Genomic DNA, 25524 nt, shown 5'->3' on the forward strand with positions numbered 1-25524 from the left:
AAGCACACACATAGAGACTGGGAGCACAGAGGAAGCTCTGATTTATAGCAAAGGAAATAACCCCCCTCCACTCACTAATACCCCCTACCCCACACACACACACACACACACACACACAGTCACACACACACGTACACTCGATGCCAGGTTAAACAGGGAGGGAGAATATTATGATGACCAATACTCTGTGTATGCCAAACACTGCACCCTCCCCTACACCCCCCCACAACCACCACCACCAAAACACCCCCTGAAGGACAATGCCAGGATGTGCCCGCTGATTGCCTGGCTGACAGACTGGTTGACTGTTACGCATGTGTATCGTTGCCAACTCAAACATCTCTTGAGTGGGATGAAACACAACCACACTCACTGGAGATAACCCATGCAATCACGCTGCAACACTGGTACCAAACACACAAACACATGAGTCACATGCACAAATAACACGCACACACATGCACGCACGCATGCACACACACACACACACACACACACACACACACACACAAGGAATCAATGATGGCAAGAGAGAAAGTGACTAAATCATAAGACATCTTGATAACTGTCTGATAGAAGTACAGTAGACAAAACAGTGGAAATGCTGTCTTTCTGCAGGCGTTCTGAGCTTTTAGATTAGCTATTTTTGGAGTGGATTTATTTTCCTCACAAGTGCCCACATTTCTGTTGTGCCCAGTTTCCTATAGGCTATTCCATGGTAGGCTACACCACAATTGGCACAGTGACAAATACATCCAAACTGATCAAAGAAAGGTATTTGTCTTGTATGTGTATAGCTCCCTGCCCCAGCCTGCCCCCCCTGCTGAAAAATCCAGCATAGACCAGCATAAGCTGGACCAGCAACTTTCTTGCTGGTCTTAGCTGGTGACCACCTTTTGCTGGTGACCAGCTTTAGAGTGTGTTTTGGATGCCATCTTGCTGGTCTTAGCTGGTGACTGACCAGCTAGGTTTTGCTGGTCCATGCTGGTTTAAACTGGTAGCTGGTCACCAGTTTATGCTGGTCTTGGCTGGTATTTTGATGGTTTTGCTGGTCACCAGCTTATGCTGGTCACCAGTTTATGCTGGTCTTAGCTGGTATTTTGATGGTTTTGCTGGTCACCAGTTTATGCTGGTTTTAGCTGGTGACCAGCTTATAGTTTGTTTTGGGTTTAGGCTTAGGTCTTGCTGGTGAATTTCAGCCAGGGTCCCATGGTATTAAAAAATCACACCTGTGTGAAGTGAGGGGCACTAATATATTAAGTCTAAAGTGTGGGTCATGACCGAAAGAATAAGGTCGCGAGTTTTCTTCGACGGGTGGCTGGCATCTCCCTTAGATCGAGATAGGGTGAGAAGTTCAGTCACACGAGAGAGACTCGGAGTAGAATTGCGTGCTCCTTCGCCTGGAAAGGAGTCAGCTGAGGTGGTTCGGGCACCTGGTTAGGATGCCTCTCGGGCGCCTACCTAGGGAGGTCCTCGACGCACGTCCCACTGGGAGGAGACCCCGGGGCAGACCAAGGCACAGTTGGAGGAAATACATCGACTCACTGGCCTTGGAACGTCTCGGAATCCCCCAGGAGGAAGTCACTGATGCTGCTCTGGAGAGGGAAATCTGGAGCACTCTGGTGGAGCTGTTGCCCCGCGACCAGACTACGGATAAGGGGTTGAAGATGGATGATTAGGTAGCTAGGTCGTAGGTACTATATTGCAAACAAATAAAGTAAGACCAAATCCAGGTTACAAGTTCTAATACACTGCATTTTATTCAAGCTGCACATTAAATGTAAAATACACCAGCTTCAAATACTGTTTAACAAATAAAATAAATAATGACAAAAATAAATTAGATGTAAAATGTGCTTACATAAAATAAAAAGTAGTAAACACTAACAAATAAGTATACATAAAGCAAATTATAAATAAAATAAATAATACATGAACAGAATGCGTCAGACCTTAAAATGCAAAAATAACTTAATTTCGTCAAAGAGACACACAAACCACCACAGAGCCTTCATTTAATCAAAGAGACACACACACACACACAGCCTTCATTTCATCAAAGACACACACACACACACACACACACACACATAACATCACAGAGCCTTCATTTCATGACACACACACACACACACACACACACACACACACACATAACACCAGTAAGACGCGCAAACGCGGGAAGCGAACGCAGCTGAGACCCTGCAGATCATGTCTGTCTGTCTGTCTGTCTGTCTGTCCCGCTGTTACTGTATATGTGGACCTGGCCCCTTTTGTGCCCATATATGGAGCTGAGTGGACCTGGCCCCTTTTGTGCCCATATATGGAGCTGAGTGATTGCTGATGCAACACACTCCATATTTGGATAGCGGGACAGACACACACACAGACAGACAGACAGACAGACATGATCTGCTAGGTCTCATTGCGAATGCAGTGAGCACTTACTAGGAGACCTAGCAGATCATGTCTGTCTGTCTGTCTGTCTGTCTGTCTGTGTGTCCGTGTGTCTGTCCCGCTATATATGGGCACAAAAGGGGCCAGGTCCACATATACAGTAACAGCGGGACAGACACACAGACAGACAGACAGACAGACATGATCTGCAGGGTCTCAGCTGCGTTCGCTTCCCGCGTTTGCGCGTCTTACTGGTAGTAAGTGCTCACTGCATTCGCAATCACAGAGCCTTCATTTCATGACACACACGTATAACAAGTGAAACAACATATATAATTGTCAACAACACACTTGACTGTTTTTGACACTTTGACAGTCTTTCAGGATTTCTAAAACAAAATGTACACTCCAGAATTATAAGAGGCCCAGTCCAGTGGCAAAGTCCTTGATTTTTAGCTGACTCTCTTCAAGTGGCCATCCAGACATGGAGAGAGAACACTGACTCCTACATACATGCTACTCATAGATGGAGTTGTACATTATTTTTACTGTGACAGGAAGTTTGCCTGCATCCTTCAATTTCAGAACAACACACTCCAAAAAGGTCAGTGTCTTTTTCAGTCCTTTAGGGTATTGGATTCTGAACACAAAATATATGCACAGTAGGAGTCCCAGTGCCATTGAAATGTCCACACTCTCCTTTGTGATTACCTGGTCATCCATCGACAGCATGATGATGTGGTCCTATTTCTTGGGGTGACCCTCCCTGCAGCCTTTCAGCATCATCTTTGGTGTCGACATGTCAGTGCTGGTCTGAGCTTGGCCCTGGGGAGAGGGAATACCATTAACCATCAGAGAAACGCACACCCTCTGGCTAGTCTCCTGCAGAGCCACTGTGTCAAAAACAGAAACAACCATATGATAATATAAAAACTAATGCAATAATACAATGTGCTTCAATTACATAGTGCTTCTCACACTAGTGAACGGTTCATGGCTCACCTCAACTTCAAACAGCAACTCTGGTTTCTCCTTGAATAGTGCAGGCAAGAGCAGAATTGCTGCTTCCGATTGGAGGCCTTAATAAAAAAAATACAATAATTTATTATAATAATGTTATTTTCATAATCCTTTAAAATCACGAGAACAAATCTCAGTCAAGTAGTGAGTGAGTGAGTGATTCACTTTTGTAATCTATAAATCAAACAAGTTCTACAGATTAAAGTAAATTGCATAACATTGTTGAAAAAACACATTTAAAATGTATCAGCATAAAGGTCCCAACGTTCATTCTGCACAGACTAGTTTTCAGCTAAAAAGAAACCCATCGCTCATTAGATGCAATGTTAAAGTGGTCACAGCACTGACGTGGTAGTGGTTGTGGTAGGCTATTAATTCAAAATTAATCAGGACATTTGACAAAGTTTCAAGGAAAATAGCTATAGCCAATCTACAAATGCACAGCTTATTGCAATGCACTCAACATTTCTAACATACAACTTTGGTGTACTCAATATGCCTGGGTTCACATTCTGGCAAGTGGACTAATATATCAAAATAGATTATCTACACCAGCCGCCCTAAACAAGTCACTATGCGACCGTTGTGAGTTTGTCAAAAGGGTATTTTCACTATTTGAACTCATAATTATGCCTAGCCCTGAAACATGACTGCCATGATGATTATCATGACAGTCATGACGAATCTTCACCCTATTTTTGGCACTTGCTGCATTTACAAACTAAACGTATATATAAACATTCAGATTTCAAACATAAAGTACTCACATTTTGTCTCACGGGTGTTAGCTAGTAGCAGCCCAATCGCTAGCACTGCTGCATTCCGCGTTCTTTAATAAAAAGCATTTTTGTCCGGTCATTTCTGTGTTTTGCCCGTTTTTGCCTTCAACTTCCGCCTTTCGGAACTGCACCTCAGCGCCCCTGTCGGTTGTCAGACGGCCAGATTTATCTTCTTCCTTTGGGCATTGAAAATCATTGCAAGTGACAACCGACAGGGGCGCTGAGGTGCAGTTCCGAAAGGCGGAAGTTGAAGGCAAAAACGGGCAAAACACAGAAATGACCGGACAAAAATGCTTTTTATTAAAGAACGCGGAATGCAGCAGTGCTAGCGATTGGGCTGCTACTAGCTAACACCCGTGAGACAAAATGTGAGTACTTTATATTTGAAATCTGAATGTTTATATATACGTTTAGTTTGTAAATGCAGCAAGTGCCAAAAATAGGGTGAAGATTCGTCATGACTCTCGTATGAATACGAGAGTCATGTTTCAGGGCTAAATTATGCCCTATATTGAAAATAGCGGACCTACAAGTGTACATGTGTCGTGACGCCAGGGTTGACATGACAGTTGTAAATTAATAATGGGCCTGATATCGTTTGGGCAACATGCACCCGAAGATATAGTTAAAGCCTGTGTTTTTCCCAAGGCTTATATTAAAAATACTTATCCATAAACAGCCATTTCCACCGTCTTCAAAGCAACCACACCAAAACACGGTACAAAATAGCCCCTCCGCCGCGGTTCCATGTGCTATGGGACAAGTAGAAATGCAAACAAATAGCAAATTACCTAAATAAAGTTTCCCCTGTGACATAAAAAACTGAGTTCTTTGCCATTTAATAAACAGTTATACACTCACCTCAAACCTGGGTATACTTCTACTTCCTTGAAACTGCTGAAAGTGGGAGTCCGTCGGTCCGAGACGTGACGCAGTTATTATTATTTCCTCTTCTGGAAAAGTGGAAAGTTCAAACCTCGCGCTAAGGACAGTCAGTGTACGCCTGTCGAAAACGAACAGATCTACAAGCTCACTCAGCGTTGCAACGCGACGAGTTGTTAGCTTGTAGATCCTAACATGAAACCGTGACGTGGAGTCAACCAATAACAAAGAAGCAGTTTACGTCTTGCTTGTGTGTGCGCGTGCGTGCGTGCATGTGCGCGCGCATATCACTCCCGTCTCCCATAAATTCCATAGCAACACCAGCGCCTGTGTGTGTGTGTGTGTGTGTGTCTGTGTCTGTGTCTGTGTCTGTGTGTGTGTGTGTGTGTGTGTGTGTGTGTGTGTGTGTGTGTGTGTGTATTTATCACTCCCATTGTAACAATAACCAATAATATATATATATATATATATATATATATATATATATATATATATAGGCCTATATATATATATACACCGGTATGCCTATATACACACATAATATAGGCCTAATATAATTGATCGCAATTATATTATTATTATTATTATTATTATTATATGATTATCGAAGGTTAACTATATCGTACGTCACCCAAAATCCCCATACATGGGGAAAACTATTGTGCCCAAGTCTTGTGACATCATTATGACATCATCAGGGATGATGATGTCATCAATATTAGTATATGGATGTATGTCAGAACCTGACATTCCATTATGTTGATCGTTCCCCATCCGTCCTTCCTCTTCGATGTCTCCCTTATGACCGATACCTGTCCATTTAAACTCTAGACGGGCCTGCCCCAAAGTTATAAGTGCAGCCTCCTGGGCTCCGAGGGACTTCCAGACTTGTTAGCCCGGCAGCCGGCGAAAACAATTAAGAGTTCTCAACAGGCCTGAAAATGAAGTTCCGGCCCTACCTGGGCCCTCAAACCCTGTACACTCAAGACACTGCCCGCCCCCCGCTGCCACCCTTAGATCTCCATATATGGAGCTGACCTGTTCTAACAATCCATATGTTGATCTGACCTCATCAAACCATGTACACTCAAGACACGCTCCATATAAGGCCAGTGCACACGACCTCGACCTCAGGCGTCTTACTGGTATAGTTGCAACCGTAGGCCACAGATTACTATGAAAACCTGAGAAACATGTCAGTCAGTGACTCCGTCGCACCACCATATATGGCCGTCAGTCCGTCACGCCTATATACAGTATGGCCGTGTCCATACGACACTGTCAGTGAGGGAGACATTCCATATGTTGATCTGACCTCATCAAAAGCCAGTACACTCAATACACCAGCTACCAGCTTGGCTTTGCTGGTCTGTCCAGTCATTAGACCAGCTAAGTCCAGATGGTAAGCTGGTTTTTGTTGGTCAGTCCACCATTTGACCATCTACCAGCTTGGCTTTGCTGGTCATCTGGCCAGCCAGCTGGCTCACCAGCAAAGACCAGCAGAATCCAGCCTTCGACCAGCTAACCAAATACACTGACAAATGAGCCAGACCAGCTGACCAGCATGTCCAGCCTGGTATACCATCTAAACCAGCCTAAGACCAGGTAAAACCAGGTAAAACCACCTAAAACCAGCAACCATCATCAGCTGGTTTTTGCTGGATTTTTCAGCAGCCTGCAACAGCCCTGCCAATCGGGCTCAGCCCTATTGGCACGGTAGGTTGCGTGTCTGGTGAGTGGGAGCCCCAGATGCAATCCCGCTTCCGCGTAATGCTACATATGCATGGGAGAGAACAGGAGTTTATAGGCCAACAAGGTTATTATAGGCCAGTACAGTATATGGATTGACCAATGACCGCGGCCTACTAAATTGCCCAAGCCTAGCTAGGTGACATGTGTATGTGATTGTGATAGGCAGGCCCTCTCTCACACACATCATGTGGGAGAGCGTTCCTATGAGAGAAATAGAAAGGCGGTGGTGATGATAATGATGTGTAGAATTAGAATATGTGTGGGTCCAAGAACCACGGCATGCTCGTGCACCGTGTTCATTCATGTATATTCAATTCCGTCCACGCGCTTGCAGGCACATTACGTCATCGCACTTCCCAGGGTGCTGGGAAACGCTGTCAGGATATTTGTTGAAGCAATGTTGCCGCATATCCTGTTGACCGGTCTAATACCAATTACCAAAGAGAGAGAGATAATAAAATATACATAATATGATAATCCCATATACCGATGACAGATTGCCCCATGTTTAATAACAACAAAACATGTTGCATGAAAAAAGAAAGAAAGAAATTAAGAAAGAAAGAAAGAAAGAAAGTTGAATAGGGAAACGGCACCGAAGGAGAGCAAGCATGCATGCATATGATGGTAGGCTGCTTTGCATTCTATTTCGCAGTGCACTTGCAGCAGTGTGTTATCTTGGGACCTCAGGGGGCGGGCCGCTACTGGGCGCACTGTGCGTTGTGCGCATCACAGAGGAGAAGCAGCGCGACGGAATAAAACATCCTGCTGCATATATTCTTATTGAACGGCGCTTCTCTTTCTTCTCTTCACCTCTAGGCTATTATTATTTATTATTATAGGCACTAAACCCAGGGGGATTTCCGTGCAATCATGGCTGCGCTGTCGGGAGGAGAGACGTGCATTAAATACCTTATGTTCGCCTTCAACCTGGTGTTCTGGGTGAGTTTCAACTGATGATTATAGCCTATATGGTCGCAAACAATGGCCATGGCCACGTTATTATTCCAGGAGGCTGGAAATATACTAGTCTATATACTGTAGCCTAATCCGATGTATGTGCGTGCGACGCGTGCGTGTAGCAATTAAGACACTCATTGAAGTAGAGCAGGCTATCCCAAATGCAGTTATTAATTTAGTCGAGTCAGACAGACAGATCTATGCATGGGAAGCTGGGGCCACACGCGCCGCGATTATATCAGAATAAGAGAGCACTCTCATAAAATTTTGGTCGCGTTCTTGTTCTATAGTATTTGTTTGTTTGTTTATTTATTTTTAGCCTACTTATTTATTTTTTCTCACTGGCCACGACAGGATTAGAATAGGAAATGCGTGGTGGAAACCAGCAGTCCAGCACAATAAATCCCTAGTGGACAAGTGACCCAATTCCGTCCGGCCAGTAGACTTTTAACTCCGTCTCCATGGTTTGTCACATTGTGCCCACTGCCCAGGCAGTCCCACAGCTGACTACTGTAGTGAAGTCTAATAATTCACAGGGGGTTTGTGTTGGCGTGCTATAAGGGGGGTATGGTGCAATAATAAATAGTGGCATAGGCCTACCGTAATTCGATTTCTGTTCTATCATTCTTCATTCATGTCACGTGACAGCAGGATTTACACTTACTACACTGTGTGACTGTGTGTGTGTGTGTGTGTGTGTGTGTGTGTGTGTGTGTGTGTGTGTGTGTGTGTTTGCGTGCGCGTGTGTGTGTGGTTTGAGATGAATTTCCCAACCCAACCCATTTAAGTGTCTCTCTAATCTGTGCAGCTATACATAGAGCAGGAACCCAAGGGGGCAAATAGTTGATTACAGGGTAGACAGGGCTTTCCCACATACTGTGGTGTGTGTGTGTGTGTGTGTGTGTGTGTGTGTGTGTGTGTGTGTGTGTGTGTGTGTGTGTGTGTGTGTGTGTGTGTGTGTGTGTTTCTCTGTATCAATCACCAACCCAACATTTCACACACTAGGGCTGAACCCTGCACAGAAATAATCCTCAACTCTGTGTTAATCTAACGTGTTTGGGTTCACTTTCAACAACACACAGGGTAAAGTTCTAGGCTACAGCTTCAACAACAACAAAATAATAATGCTTTTTGGGCAGCGACGGCCGGCTTGTGTATTATGAATACAATAGATTTAAGAACCCTTTTAAGGACGTGTGGGTGTAAATAGGAGGAAAATCTCTTTCTCTTTTTTTCCCCCTCGGCTCCACGGGGGTTGCCCCCCCTGGAGTCGTCCCTGCTTTTGGGGGAGGGGTTTTATATGAGAGAACCCTGATTAGATTCAGCAGGCCAACTCTATCACTCACAGTCTCTCTCACACACGCGCACACACACACACACACACACACACACACACACACACACACCGCTCTAACTCAATTCAGCCAGTCACTCTGGTCTGTCTCACAAAGCTCCCTGTCACGTCAAAGTGCACCCAGACTCAAATGCCTAATAGTTTATGACCTGTCCTGTCTGTTAGCATGCCTGAACACGAACAGAGCCCCGGCCTGTGTTTGTGCTAAACTCACACCCTGCCGGCATGAACACACACACACACACACACACACACACACACACACACACACACACACACACACACACACACACACACACACACACACACACACACACACACACACACACACACACACACAGGTAGTGACTGACAGAGTGTGGGAGGCAGGAACCACATGCACCAATAGAGATCATTATTTACAGTGCTAGGTTTCATTTCCCACATGCCACTCCCCTGTTCCTACTACCTGTATGAACAGGTGACCATATTAAGGCGTGGTGTTGCTATGGTTTCCTTTCCTTTCATGGGAAAAAAGATTCCACTGACACCATTTTGCTTTCACTTGTCGGGGAGGACAGTCGTCTGTAGTACTGTTAGTGAGGTGTGTTGTGGCAAAGTGCATAGTGAGAGAGGTGCAGTGTGAGCTGATACACAGACAGACACAAAGAAGCAAGTATGGCGTTGGGGGGTGGAATCAAGTGTGTGAAATATCTCATGTTTATCTTCAACTTTTTCTTCTGGGTAGGTTTGCATTCATTCTTACCACCGTGTGTGTGTGTGTGTGTGTGTGTGTGTGTGTGTGTGTGTGTGTGTGTGTGTGTGTGTGTGTGTGTGTGTGTGTGTGTGTGTGTGTGTGTGTGTGTGTGTGTGTGTGTGTGTGTGTGTGTGTGTGTGTGTGTGTGTGTGTGCGTGTGTGAGAGAAAGAGAGACAGAGATAAAGAGAGTAGAGTAAAAAATACTTAATAATTAACCCTGTAGCACATCACATCACATCACACACACACACACACACACACACACACACACACACACATACACACACACACACACACACACGCACGCACGCACACACACACACACACACACACACACACACACACACACACACACACACACACACACTGTTTGATTCACACAAGTGGGGGCACAATTAACGTTATCATCAGTCACAGAGAAGTCTTAAAAGAGCAAAATCTTCTAACAGTCAGCCGTTATTCTCTTCAAAAAGCAGTCTGTTTAGTGTTTACTAGAACATTCTGCACAACATACCCTATTATGGTAGCATAGATCCTGCACTCACACTGCACATTTGCATACCATATCCAGATACGGTATTATACTAACAGGTTCCTTATATACAGAAATGTACTTTACGTTGTAATATAAAGGCAAGCTGTCATGTTGTGAGCTTGCAGATCGTCTATTTTTGGCAAGTGGTACTGGCGTGCAGTGAATAGATCAGGCTATGCTTTAGTCACCGTGAGCAATTCTTCCACTACAATAAGGCACTTGAAACAGGTTAAAAATTGATTGACCTGCATGACTCTTTGCTGACCGTGTGTGTGTGTGTGTGTGTGTGTGTGTTTGTGTTGCTGTACTTGTGTGCGCACGTGTGTGTGCTTGCTTGTGTGTGTGTGTAGTTTATAAAAATGAACAGACAATGCAAATATGTCTTTGTCTAAGATTGACCCCCCCACTAAAAATAGGAGGAATATATCTTTCTCTTTTCCCTCTCAGTCACTTCGCTTTGTTTTCTCTGACTGTGAGGCCAGTCTCGCTCTTTAGTGTTGTCTGCCTGTGTTACGTCATCATCATCATCATCATCACTATCACACACTCACATGAGAGGTTAAATTGAAAACAAATTTTGGTTTCATTTTACGCTCTCAAGAGTTATACATGTGCAATACATAATTTACAAGAAGTCTATACAATTAGAGAAAGTAGAAGAATTGACAAAATCAACATATTCTTTAGTTTTGGGTCTGAGAGGCTACATTTCATCAAATGGTGGTCCGTAGCCAGCAATGTGGCCACATTCCAGCAATGTGGAATGCAGAATAAATAATGGGCCTTGATGCAGAGTGAAGTGGTATCAAAGAAATAAATAATGTCTTTGACGTGGTGTGTCAAAATTGTCCCTTGATATTTCGAGGGCCATCCTTAACTAATAGATAAAAAACGACATGGTTGCCACGATTACATCATGATTCTCCAACCACAGTGTACGTTGAACCGTTAAATTGAGCTCTGTTATGACAGTTAGGAGTTGGGGAAGTTCAGAGAAAAAAGCTTTCTGTGCCCAAGGCACACCAAAGGGGCAGGGCAAGTCAAAATCTCAAAGCACACCCTAATACATATCCATGCCAAACAGCCTCTATATAAGCCTCTTATATAATAGGCTACATATAATTGTTTTTGAATATTTTATAGCGATACATTGTATTAATATATTCACTGTACATTTTTATTCCTTGATAGACTGTAGGCCTACTGTATATTTTCACTGATTCAGTCATTCAGAGATCCATGCAGTGCTGTATCTAGAGTCAGCATTTTATTTATTTATTTATTTTTGGTTCTTCCTGTACTACTCCTGTGTTTCATTCTTGCTGCATCTTATCTTATGTTTAGAATTGAATTGTTACACATACAAGACATTTTTATCTGCTGTTTGTCTATGCAGTGTAATATACAGTTATTACAGTATATAATGTTCACTTATAATGATATGTCCAGGGGGTGTAGTAGGCCTACTTGTACTTCAAGCTATGTGTAGTTCCATCTGCCCGTCTGTCTTCTGTGTTATTGTCCTTGAATGCCAAGACGTATCCTTATCCTTATCAAGAGTGTAAATATGTGAGACTATCTATGTTTGGGTTTTCAAGAGAAACGAGAAGTGCAATTAGGTCAGGTTATTGAACCATGCAGCAGACACATTTCCCTTGTGCTTAACACAGGTGGTGTTTCTGAGGGCAGTAACGCAGTTGCAAAATGGGGAAAGAGAAAAATAGAGAAATGATTAATTAGAAACTAACAAGTAGGTTTCACATGTAAAAGTGTGTGAACTTTTATTGTCACCTACAGTACAGTAGTTCTTATTGTGTTAGAAGGCTTTGTACTTGCCTTTGTACTTTGATAAATGCCTGTGTGTGTTGAATAGCACTGTACTGAATTATTATTGAATATGCTTTCTTGTTTCTTAGCTTGCAGGTACAGCTGTCCTAGCTATAGGCTTGTGGCTGAGATTTGATGCAAAAACAAAAGGCCTGTTTGAAGACGATAACTCTCCCTATGTATTTTACACAGGTAAGCTGTTCAGCTTGTTCATATTTGAATAAAGACAGTCAACATTGGTCTATGAGAAGGCAAATTTCAGGCACACACGATGTGTGCAGATTATCTAAGGTGTGTGTGTGTGTGTGTGTGTGTGTGTGTGTGTGTGTGTGTGTGTGTGTGTGCGTGTGCGTGCGTGTGCGTGTGTATGTGTGTGTGCGCGTGCGCGTGTGTGCGTATGTGTGTGTAGGTGTGTATATGCTTATAGGGGCTGGAGCATTGATGATGGTGGTAGGGTTCCTGGGATGTTGCGGAGCTATCCAGGAATCTCCATGTATGCTGGGACTGGTCAGTACAGGTCCTTATATATATATATATATATATATATATATATATATACACACACACACACACACACACACACACACACATACATATATACATACACACACACACACACACACACACACACACACACACACACACACACACACACACCCACACCGGTATATAATGCATTATTTACTTCTTTGTCCACTGATGTTTCCATATTTAAACAACACAAGAATCATTTCCTGACATGATATGATCCCAGTCCCAGACATCTATGTCTTGCCAGTGGCTCCATTCAACAGCTTAATTTGTACTTTATCACACAAGATAAAGAAAAGGTCTGCACACTCATAGCCATGATGCAAAACAATATTTAAAAAAAGGAAACCAATGTTTCGACATCAAAACATGTCAAAATGTTTTTTTACTCTTTTTAAATACAGTACATTGTTGCATCGTGGCTATGTGTGTGCAGCCTTGTTCTTTATCTTCTATATTTATTTTCCAAGGCCAGCAGCACATCACCAACACTGGTGTGCGCCCTTGTCACACATGCCATTGTTCAAGTGCCATAATGAAAGTAACCAGAAACAAGACTAATAATAAACGTCACAGCTTCCATGTGGATCTCTTGGGCATCATGTATTGATACCATGACATCATATCACTGTGATGTCATATTGATTTACAGATATGGACAAGAACTCTAGCACTGATCAACGGTTTATGATATTGTAGTCATGGACACAAACACAGACACATGCATTTAGTAATAGAGAGATAGCCTGACACTCATTATCTGAATTTTCATTTCGTTTCATAATTTATTTTTAATGGGTGTGGCTAGCGATTCAGGGCTGGAGCCAGGCTAAATGAGAGATGGCATATTTCCTGATTAGGATGAGGTTGTAAAGTTCACTTACTTCATTGTATGAAGAAGTACAATGAAAAAGTGTGAACACGTTTGTATGACGTGGTGCATCTGTCTCAACCCTCCCCCTCCCCTCTAGCTCACACCGTCCCGCTCCCTTCCTAATCCTCTTGTGCTAAATCTCCTAAGAGGAGGAGTCTACGTATTTATGTGCAAGTGCAGTTAAAGGACAGCATGACATGGCATGCAGGGAAAATTCACCCATATCCAATTATCCATGAAGACACAGACGAACACTCGCACGCACACATGTGCGCGCAAACACACAAGCACACAACATCAGGTAATTTTGAGTGTCTCTCCCTTCTGTCCAGTTCTTCTTCTTCCTGCTCATCATATTTGCTGTTGAGGTTGCTGCTGGCATCTGGGGATTCTCCAACCAAAGCAAGGTGCCCGAATACATGATCCTTTACTGATCCTTGAACAATAAATATGAGCAAAGTTACAATCTATGCCAAAAGGTCCTATAGTAGGCATTATTGCTGATTTATTTGTGTAACTCTGTAGATTGTGGGCGACATAACAAGGTTCTACGAGGAGACGTACAACAAATATGTCGAGGAAGTAAAAAAGGAATCGTCAGAAGAGAAAGAGAGTCTGCAGAAGACACTGCAGATGATCCAAACCGGGGTAAGCCATATTGCTCTGAGTATCATGCACCTACATGTAAGTTGTACTTCGTCGTATGCCTGTGTCACTCACAGAGACACGTCGGCATGTGGCACATTCAGAATCATTCTTATTTTTGAACAATGTGGTGTGACTCATCATTGACCCAAACCCAGTTAGGTTAGTTCTGATGAAAGGTGATATAAAAAACAAACATAGGAGGCACAAATGGCATTCCACAGCTTCCAAAGAAGGAAGTAGCTAATTAGTGGCTGACTGGAAAGACCAATGATTTATCCATTTTCAATCAGTTAACCTTTCGGAGAGTCTCCTAAAAGATTAACTGATGTGTGGTAATACATTTTTACTTATGTATTAAAACATGAATTGCATATTCTATGTTTACGTTGATCTGTGTGTGTGTGTGTGTGTGTGTGTGTGTGTGTGTGTGTGTACAGCTCGACTGTTGTGGGCCAACTGGAACTGTCATAGATGAAGCCAAAGACACCTGTAGCCAAAGAGGCGGGCTTGCGGAGCTCATCACTAAGGTATGACCAATCATGTCTTGTACTGTATGTTTTGGATGCACGTGCACACTCACGTCACAGAAGTTCCTTCATGCTTTGCAGACAAAACTGCACCCAACTCCTCACAGGGTTACTATGGCAACACTGCCTTTATTGAAATCAGCCAAAGACTGAATGCTCACACTATAGGCAGTCTGTTGTGTTATGTACCGTTAACGTATGTTCAGTGTGGGCTGTAAAGTAGAGAGTAAGAATGTACATGATGTGTCTGTTGCAGAGCTGTCCAGATGCCATTGATGAGGTGTTTGACTCCAAGCTCCACATCATCGCTGGGGTGGGCATCACCATTGGTGTGATCATGGTATGTCTTATTTAGTGCTACCTCTACAAATGTCTTCTAAATCCCAACAGTTTCCTGAGAAAAACCTATGATTCTGTCAGTGTATGTAAAATGATATGTAATTAGCCGCCGACCCCCATCTGAAAATATGTTGTTCCAATGACCTCCCAGAAGCAAAGATATGAGTAAAAAACGTTCGCTGTGAAAGAACTTAAGATATATTCAAAGATTTGCACACATTTTTCTAAAATAGCAGATCTACAAGCTCATAACACGGCACAGAGCTAAAGTTTCAATGGCTACGTTTAAAATAATGGTAAAGTGGTTAAAAGCTATGGTAACAGAGATGCGTTCCAGGTCTTAATGCAAACATATTTGGCTCTCCTTCTTCCTCTCTCCCAGATGTTCGGGATGATCTTCAGCATGCTCCTGTGCTGTGCCATCAGAAAGTCTCGGGAGGTGGTGTGAGTGAGGAGTCTGAGGACGTCGAGTCGTCGACCCACTGTCGCACATCTCTCGAGCCCGTTAATGTCGCATGATGTCATTACTAGAGTTACGTGACTGTCCACTGCCAATAGTAACACCGCTGGTTCAGGAGGGGCAACCTAAAGCGAGGCACTCCAGATATTCCTGATTGTTATACGATCATTCAGACTTCCCGTGTTAGCATGTGAAGGCTAATGATTTATAGATCAGGTATACTGTGCACTGAAGCTCAAGCCTATAACCCTTCCTGGACTAGATGCAAAATGTGGTTGATAGGCCCAACTATAGCACGGGCATCATCTGTACTTAAATGGAAATGTAACAGCAATGTGGTTCATTGATCTAAATTGGTGTTTGTGGACTCTTAATTATACAAACATTTTGATGTTTTGATGCTTAAACACATTTCTACTGAAAATACTCTGGGTCACCCACTGGCGGTGGGGGAAAAAAAGACAAGCAACCACTTCAACAGAATACAGCCAATTAACCTTTATTGCTCAGTCTCGAATTAACAATTAAATCCATCCACATTGTCTGGTAGCCAATGAAATGTCAGGCCTGTGTGGTTCATTCAGTGTCGAATCTGTTTCTACACTGAATTCTTCCTCCCTCACTTTATCCATGCTGAATACGCCTTCAAGTCTAAGACTCATTTTGTATGTCTTCTTTTTTGATCTGTGTAATATTTCTAAGCGTAGGATTGCTTTGTATATGCAGTTTGTTTGTTGAAATGGAATGATATAACCCTGTCTATTTAATCGACTGGGTCAATTTATACTGTACACAAATGTCTGTTGCACAGAAACAAAGATGTAATGAAGAAAAGCCAAATAAAACACAATGTAATAACTATGGTCTGGTCTGAAAATACTGTAACCTCTGAATTGCATTATGAGTTGTGGTCATGAGTATTCATGCTCAAGACTCAAAAAACAAAAAGAGTGGCCTGGGCACCTAGCAGCCTGACAGTGCATCGCGGGTTAGACTCCTGATCCTGACGACCTTTGCTGCATGTCATTCCCCATCTCTCTCCGCATTTCCTGTCAGTCTACTGACAGAAAAAGCCAAAAGAAAAAAATATATATGTTAAGAAAAAAGAAAAAAAATTGTGTCCAATTGGCATTTTTCTGGGTCGAGTGGGAGGCAGAAAACAACCTCCAGTTCCATACTCATGCAGTGGAAAATAACCTGACCTCTCCAGGTGATGTCTGAACATGCCACAATATTTCCTTTGTATCTCAGTGATTTGCTATCATCATCTAGAGTTGGACCCAAATCAACAAAAATCAAGGAAATTATCTACATGCTAAACCAGTCCCAGAATGTTTATGGAAAATTACTTGAAATTAATCACATGTGTATGAGTGTGTCAAGACTAGAGAGAACCAGACTTTATCTTTTGTGACGTTTGACTCACTCCAAAAAGTTTCAGCAAAAGGTTTTCTGATTGGCTGAGGGCTCCTGCGATAGCAAGTGATGAAAGCAGGACGTTGACTGTGATTGGAGTGCCAACAGTTGGGAGTTGCTCACTCTGACTCCCTGCCCAATAACAGCGATAACACTGATTATAGAGCAGTGTGTGCATATATTTGGTTGGCTGCATGTGAAAACTTGTGTGTATGGCTGTTCATGTAACAGTGTGCACTGGCCAAAGGAAGAGGGCAGGCGAGCCGAGATAAGAGAAGGGAATGTTGATAAAAAACGAACTTGTGATGTGAACTGGAAGAGGAGACGAGCCAATGTAAACAGGCTCTCACACAGGCACACAATGGGTCATACAGTAGTGTAGAACAGGGGACGACATCATTTGACAAATTTGACAAATTAACTTTTTGTACTAGACAGTACATCAAACACTTAGTGATTCATTGTTTTTCTCCGATATTGTTCTTGCCAAACCTTGCATGATTCAGGACAGGGTGGTACGCTTTAAGTGCCTATTAACTACGCAAAACAACAATGTCATGTAATATGCTCTTTACTTTTTCTCTGGGGCCTATGAAAAAGAAAAAGCAAAATGAATTGTGCTTGGACAACGTTTTAGTCACTTGAGTTGAAGATTAAATCAATCCCATGGACTGTGATAATTATAAATCAATCAATGCTAGTTAATACTGTTTATATGGTATTCCTAGCCAGACGTGATGACAATTCTGTCCTCTTCCTCCGAGTCCTCCTGGTAAGTGTGCGAGTGTCTGCACGGTTTCCTGTGCAACGGTGCATGTGTGTGTAGCATGGCATCCACCCGCAGCAGACTTCTGACACACTGCACCACAGCCAGAATTAGTTGATATTTACAGGAGACCGACTCAAGGTCCGAATCCAACCTCATCTCACCCACCTCTATGGGCCCATCACTTTGATTGTAACTCGGTATGGGACTTATTTTGTGCACGTCACCAAGTGTGTGAAAGTCTCTTTGTATACAGTTTAGAATCTGGGTTTGAGCTAGCAGGAAGCGCCGTTGGCTGTGCGAGTGAATGTGCCGGGGCACACACAGCAGAGCACCTCCCAGTAGCCTGCACATTTGGAGGACACCTGTCTCTGTGTGGGACTGGCTGTGTGGATCTGATCTAGAGCCGTACTGCAGGAGGGCACGATGTAGCAGAAACTCAAACATTCCGCCAGCGGGTACGGCACAGCCCAGCCCCTGTGCACACTTCCCACCGGAAGATACAACAGCGACTTTGTGGGCAGTTTCGTCTGTATAATGTATCTCAGTGAGTGAGGTGCTCTCAACAGCTTTGATTCCAGATCCTTGCATTGGCTCCAGGGCTGTAAGCAGCATGCGGAAGGCATCTCGAACTGCACACGTACACTGGTCTGTCTGGCCTTCCCCTGGACCACAGATCACGAGACTGTGGAGTTTGGCCTTTCCCTCAGACTCAGGGAAGCCCACGTGAACGTACCTGTTAGGGACAAATAAGGACTTTAGAATAACTGTTCAGTGGGGTGGCTCAAGTAGGGCACTGAAGGGGTGGCATGAACATAACATTAACATTTAACATTCACTTTAATTACTAACATTACAGTGTATTTGATTAATGTGTAAAAATCTATTAATCTTTATCTGATGGAATAATTCATCAGATAAATTAAATATAATAACGCCCTCTGACTGGGCAGAAGTGGGTGGCACCCTGAGTGGCTAGTCAGATTCCAGGAGATGGCAGTGTAATTGTTCTCATGTAAATTCAGACAAGATAAGCCAATTCAATCATTAAAGACCATGTGACCAGTGTGTGTGTGTGTGTGTGTGTGTGTGTGTGTGTGTGTTTATGTGCGTTTTCAAACCTGTGCGCTCCCAGCAGTATAGGTTGGCAAAAGGCGAGTGTAGTGACGTGCTCCTGTCCAATCACCCGGTGGTCTGAAACGGTCTCGGCCCCACTTAAGTAACAGAAGAGAGAAAGCTCGTCCTCGCCAACACACTCCACCACGCACATGCCGACCCGCCGAGCTAAAGCGACAAACGCCTCAGACTGAGACACCGCAGAAAGGACCAGAGTAACACCCAAGTGTTGCAGCGTTGCAATGACGCAATCCAGTGTCCTCTCTGTCCAAACTCTGTACGTTAAAACACTGCTTCTCTTTTCTCTAGTCCCCATCTTCATTTCTCCAACGCCTCCTCCCAGTTCCAGCACAGCTCCTCCACCTAGCTTGCATGGCTGCAGAGGCCCACCGACCACGACGGCCTTGACTGGCTGGACGTCACTCTGTGGACAAGGTGTGGAGAAGTCCCTGTGAATGACCAGGCCTTCAATCAAACGTGAACAACTAACGGGGAAGCCTGATACAGATGTATGCAACACGGGGAACCTGTCATCTATGAAACGGAGCGACGAGAGAAGTGCGTCGTTATTACCACAGCAACAGTAGGAGAGCATTTCACAGGTGAGGGGGCTGATGAAGTCACGGTGCGCTCGCCCGAGCCGAGTGTAAAAGAATGCTGACAACAGCCTGCGCACGGTGCGTGTGTCTGTCGCAGTCTGAGCTGAAATAGGCGTGTCTACAGTTCCAACGTCCCACGAAATAGTAACTCCATAGGGGACCACTCCCTCAGTGATTAAGCCCCCCAGTTCCTCTAATGTAAAAGACAGCAGTCTCTCAGCCAAGCGCCTAGCAGTGGCAGCTTCCACTGCTGTTCTGGAGGTATAGGTGCGAGATGCATTAGGCTCCTTGCAAGCTGCTGTTTGAATCTCCCGCAAAAATGAAGCCAGCAACAGGATAAAAGTCTTGGATCCGTCCCCTGTGACAGCACTGTGCTTCCACACACACTCCACCACCATCCTATAACACACACACACACACACACACACACACACACACACACACACACACACACACACACACACACACACACACACACACTTTTGTTAAAACTGATCAACCCTACCTAACCCTTTGTTGGACATTGATCATAATAAAACCAGTGAAAGAATATTGAAATTGAAGAGACAATTCAAAACTGCCCCCCCCCCCTATTTTTCCATACTGTACATGTTTTTCCCTTTTTTAACTTTCTTTAATTGTATATATGATGATTTCCTTTTTTCATAGACGTGCATATTTGTACGTCTTTAAATGTTCTGATGAATTGAAAATGGAGGACCCATATAGTCCTTTTTCTGGTTATATACGTTTGAACTGTACTCATTCTACAAACTGTGAATAAAAAAAAGAGATCCAGGGGACTGGACAGGAATGGGATGTTACTGTACCTGGCCATTGGGTGCTCCAGCTGCAGTGCTGTGAGGATGCGTGTCCCACTGCGACTGAGCATCACCTCTCCCGTGCTGCGGGTGAAGAGCACCTGACCCCCGTCAGGACCGAAGCTGCGGCGAACCACCGCCTCCAGCACAGACACTGTCTCCAGGACATGTTTCAGGTGAACATGCTCCACCTGCTGCATTCTCGTACCCTGGTGGGTGGGACAGAAAGAGTTAAGACTCATCCCCCACAAGGGAAGACAGAAGGGTGTTCAGACAGGGCGTAGACATTTTATTTGATACAGGAATCACACTTTGTATAAGCTATTATGGCTATGGCAAAGGCTACTTCACAAATCGCTCACATAACATTAGAAAAGTATGCCATCATACCCCCAGTGTAAGGAAGAGTGATGCCTCAGACAGCGGGTGAATGTACTCAGGTAACAATTAACATCAGCATCAAAAGCACATGGTGAACTATTGGCATAACCGTGGCTGACAGCCTGACATGCTTCTAAAAGGAAGTGGTGGTTACATTGCCACGATTTTCTTTGCATAGAAGTGTATGTATGTAATGTCTTTAAATGTTTTGATGAATTGAAAATGGAGGACCCTTATCTAAAACATTGAACACGTCTTTTTCTGGTTTAATCATCTTGCAGATTTTGTATTGACCTGTTTCTTTGAACTGTACCCATTCTGAAAACTGTTAACATTTTCAATCAATCAATCAATAGCCTATAATCTACTAGCCTCTTAAAAGGGCTAGTACTTGTACTCTACTAGATTATTAGTAACGGTTAGAACCACCTACCTTTTTCACCACGTGTTTCTGTCTTGTCCGTGAGCGAAGATTGACACTGACAACTTCTGTTGGTTGAAGTGATAGCCTTGATAGCCGTCGCCCTGATCCAAGGCTAAGAACGTTAGCAAGTAACCAACTAGTAACTACAGTAAGCAAACTGTACTTAGACCAAGCCGTTTTTTTTTTTACACAAAGGATCATGGATCCGTTTTGTTTTGCTTTCACCGGTCAAAACATTTTAATGTGTTAATAGAAAGTTAGAAGTGACTATCTACATCCATGCTGGCAGGGACATTTGATTTGTTTTGGCTTTCCTCTGTATCCTAGAAACGACACTTCTTCTGTGTGAAACGGATGAGAGGAATAATGTCACCCTGTCGAACGTTGCCATCTAGTGTGTGGGATTGGGAATGGTCGCCAAAGCAGAGATTTACAAAGCCAAGGTAGAAACGACACTTCTTCTGTGTGAAACGGATGAGAGGAATAATGTCACCCTGTCGAACGTTGCCATCTAGTGTGTGGGATTGGGAATGGTCGCCAAAGCAGAGATTTACAAAGCCAAGGTAAATACATTACAGAGTAAAGTAAAGATGTTGGTAGGCCTATAGGGTATTAAAGTAAAGCTGCTCAAGTAGCTACAATTAACAACCTAAAGATGAACGATTTCAAGACATCAGGATCCGTTTGGTCTTATTTAGAACACCAATATAGGCCTGCCTCCTACTTTTGTTAGTTGATATCATTCTTTTTCATGTCACATCTCTGTATATTTAACCCTATTCATTCTCAAAATCAGCATTAGAATGTTCAGTTCTGAACCTCACACCAACCTACCTGAAATGCTGTTCTTTGCCTGATTGTATGCAGCAAACACAATTTTACAGATTTGTTGAATTGAGTCAAGTAATTGATTAGTCAACAAATTCCTATTACTATTAGGCTAGTTGACTAATAATGTCTAGTCAAGGCAGCTAGACAGCTTTTACTGTTACCCATGCAAATACCCACACACCAAATTAAGCACCCACCAACTTTAAATTGGGAAGGACAAGGACATGCAGATGCAGTGCATGCCGATTTATTTTGGCCAAACAAAAATCGGTGAAACTGAGGCACTGTCCTTGTCCTTTTTTTCACTTAATTTTTATTGAAGGAAGAACAGACACAAACAAAAACTCAACTAACAAGACAATACGGGAAAGAAAAAGAAAAGAAAAAGGACAAAAAGTAAAAGCAAAAAAGGCTGCATTTTTTCATATTACAATAAACATTCAATGAAATCCTATTGCAATATCGCTAGGCTGAGAGAAGAGATTCCACTTTTCCCATTTTTTATAGAATTTATCCTCTTGTAGTCTCAGTATGAATGTTAGTTTTTCCATAGAATACAGTTCCTCAATAATGTCCATCCATTGATCTTTCGTTGGTGGGTCCTGTTGGTACCAGTGTCGTGTGATTGCTTTTTGACTTGATGCTAAGAGGATTGTCCTTGTCCTTTTAACACAGCTATTGCTTATTTTTTGTTTTTACACTTGAAGCTTAACTCGTGGGAGGACCACCAACTCACTATCTGATGAAGCTGCAAATTACACAGGGGCAACATTTTGCCCCCTTTGAAGTCAGATGAAGCCTACTTTGGAGGAAAATACTGTATATAAAAAGTCACAGTTATGAACAGTTTGAAGGGGCAATGTTTATACTGTAAAAGTGGATATGTGCATACTGTACATGTGCAGACCCATAGATAGTTCATAGGCCTAAATATGCTTTGTGAAGTGAAACAAGCATAATTTCAGGAAAGCAAAGCAACGTTTTAACTTTCAAGCAACGTTTAGCTCACAACCACTTGGAGGGGGGGTTGCTCCTGGTGGCTTTAATTGGTAGTAATAGGAAGTTAGAGGAGTAGAGTGGATGCAGAAAAGACAGAAGATGAGCATCCATATAAGGTCAAATGTATTTGGGGACGGTTTTCTCAAAAATGTTAGGCAACCATTTCAGTATTGGGTGGCGAATAAGAGCCAATATCATTTCACAAGAGCAGGAGAAGAGAACAGACAGACACGGGTGTCGGTCAGAACCAAGGATTCTAGCGAACCAAGGAAGGACAAATTGTTGAGACTGCACGTCACACACGGCTTGGTGACAAGTTTATTTCATTAGTGTCTTTTATATGAATTATTTTCACTGTCACTGTGCACACACATTTGTGTGAATTTGAGTACTATAACATAATTTGAGAGGCACTTCTGATTAACTAGCTGAACTGAATTACTGCATACTTAAAAATATATAGTATTAGTAATATAGTGTATAGTTCATTTTATGGTACAAAGTGTATGCCCTAATATTAACTTTCATACTTACATGTTACACATTGGACAGGCTTTGGCAATTGGACTATTTCCACAACCTAAATGTTATTATAGAAGCAACATAAAATAAACAAAGCGATTAACTATAAGTGGTAGGCATTCTACTTATGTTATATCAATATCACTGAACACTACTAGTGCACAAAGTCATTTGTAGTTTACACAATTATTCATAACATGTCGATTTGGTTTCTCAGCAGGTCCATCGATATCAGTTACAGAAATGCTAATCTGGAAGCCAGAGAGATAGAAGGTTTCCATCACATCAATTATGGTAATTGCTGTGATGGAAACCGCCTATCTCTTCTATCCCTCACGAGGGGATCGAAGGTTGCATTTTGTTGCAGTGATAACAAAATAGTATTCCATTTCGTTTGGAACTTGATGTCTTTCTTTACAGGACTCAGTATTGGACATCGAAGAAATGATACATCCTTATAGACTGGATATTCCTACGGAAAAAAACAGTATGTGGTAGTGGTACAGTATGGTGGTTCATAAAGTTAGGCTATATCATACTCATAGAATGCACTATGATCAAGTATTTCCAAAAAAATATATGGAAATAATGATACAATGAAGACATGTCCCATTAAATATAATTCCCCTATACAACTTCATAATGCAGAACCTTAGGCTTCATGAATGTTAAGTAATGTATGTGTGTATGTGTTCTCAATATGCTATAAGGAGTCTCTCTCTCTCTCTCTCTCTCTCTCTCTCTCTCTCTCTGTCTGTCTCTCCGTACAGTATCTGTTCATCTGTGGTATCTCAAGGTGAACTGGGCGGGGCCGGCCGGTCGGAACATGATCTCTGTGTTGCTGCAGAAGCCACATCCTAATGTTCTAATTCAGGCAACATCATAGACAATCTGAGACAAGACTGCTGCAGTAGCCATATACACACGCACACACACACACACACACACACACACACACACACACACACACACACACACACACACACACACACACACACACACACACACACACACACACACACACACACACACACACACACACACACACACACACACACACACACACACACACACACACACACACACACACACACACACACACACACACACACACACACACACACACACAGTGCATGCAACCTGTAAATACCCTGTCCTGCTGAAGTCTCAGTATGCTAACGAGCCTTTAAAAAGCCATGTCACTACACTAATGAATATTCATCACTGGTCTGGTGAGGGTGACCTATGGGGAGATGGATTGGAGGTCACCAGAGGTGGGGCATCGAACAGGCGGACATCTAAGCCCTGGAGAGCTGAGTCTGCATCTGCAGAAAATAACATTTCACACATACAGAGGAGACATACATTACACACACACACACACACACACACACACACACACACAGACACAGACACACACACACACACACACACACACACACACACACACACACACACACACACACACACACACACACACACACACACACACACACACACACACACACACACACACACACACACACACACACACACACACAGATGCTCAAAAAGTGTGATGATACGATACCACCCATTCTGACCTGGACTTCCTTGGAATCTAACGCGACCCTCTCTCTTTCTCATCCTTCATGATCTCTCACTCACCTGTGCATCTCTTCTTCATATCTGAGCATGGTGGGAGGTAAAAACAAAAAGGACAACGCACTGCCACTCCTCCTACCTAATCTCACCCCCATCCTCCGCCTCTCCTACCCTCTCTGCTCCTGACTGTCATCTTCTCTCCTCCTACTCCTCCCCTCTAATTTCTCTCCAAGGCGGCCGAAGGGAGTACCTGTGAGCCTCAGCGGCAGTGTTTTGGGACCGGGGACTCGATACAGGTACGTCTCTACACTCACTCATTCTGTAGTTTAGGTATGTCTCTCCCTCTTTGTGAAGTTCTTCTTCATACATCTCTCCCTCCCACGGCTGATCTGCGGGGGTCACTGTCTCTAAGTTGATGATAAAGCATATGAAGCGGAGCAAAA

The 25524-nt window shown here is 43.2% G+C and overlaps 2 protein-coding genes across 3 annotated transcripts; one reads left to right on the forward strand and one right to left on the reverse strand.

Moving 5' to 3' along the window:
• The first annotated feature begins 7557 nt into the window (after nt 1-7557).
• On the forward strand, nt 7558-16481 carry cd9a (CD9 molecule a). Of its 2 annotated transcripts, none has more exons than XM_080760804.1 (8): nt 7558-7772; nt 12333-12435; nt 12653-12750; nt 13981-14055; nt 14174-14296; nt 14734-14823; nt 15080-15163; nt 15545-16481. In XM_080760804.1, the coding sequence occupies exons 1-8, from the start codon at nt 7704-7706 to the stop codon at nt 15608-15610; spliced, it is 708 nt and encodes a 235-aa protein (XP_080616930.1). In that variant the 5' UTR covers nt 7558-7703; the 3' UTR covers nt 15611-16481. The 2 variants fall into 2 exon arrangements, with proteins under 2 accessions (XP_080616930.1, XP_080616931.1); XM_080760805.1 differs by lacking the exon at nt 7558-7772 and adding an exon at nt 9694-9867.
• A 1035-nt stretch (nt 16482-17516) lies between these two features.
• On the reverse strand, nt 17517-21336 carry bbs10 (Bardet-Biedl syndrome 10). The gene is made up of 4 exons (XM_080760793.1): nt 21155-21336; nt 20350-20549; nt 18926-19918; nt 17517-18540 (listed from the first exon to the last, which is right to left on the reverse strand). The coding sequence occupies exons 2-4, from the start codon at nt 20538-20540 to the stop codon at nt 17763-17765; spliced, it is 1962 nt and encodes a 653-aa protein (XP_080616919.1). The 5' UTR covers nt 20541-20549; nt 21155-21336; the 3' UTR covers nt 17517-17762.
• Nucleotides 21337-25524: the final 4188 nt, after the last annotated feature.

The sequence above is a fragment of the Protomyctophum bolini genome, assembly GCF_963924005.1.
Source record: "Protomyctophum bolini genome assembly, chromosome: 4".
Classification (NCBI taxonomy): domain Eukaryota; kingdom Metazoa; phylum Chordata; class Actinopteri; order Myctophiformes; family Myctophidae; genus Protomyctophum; species Protomyctophum bolini.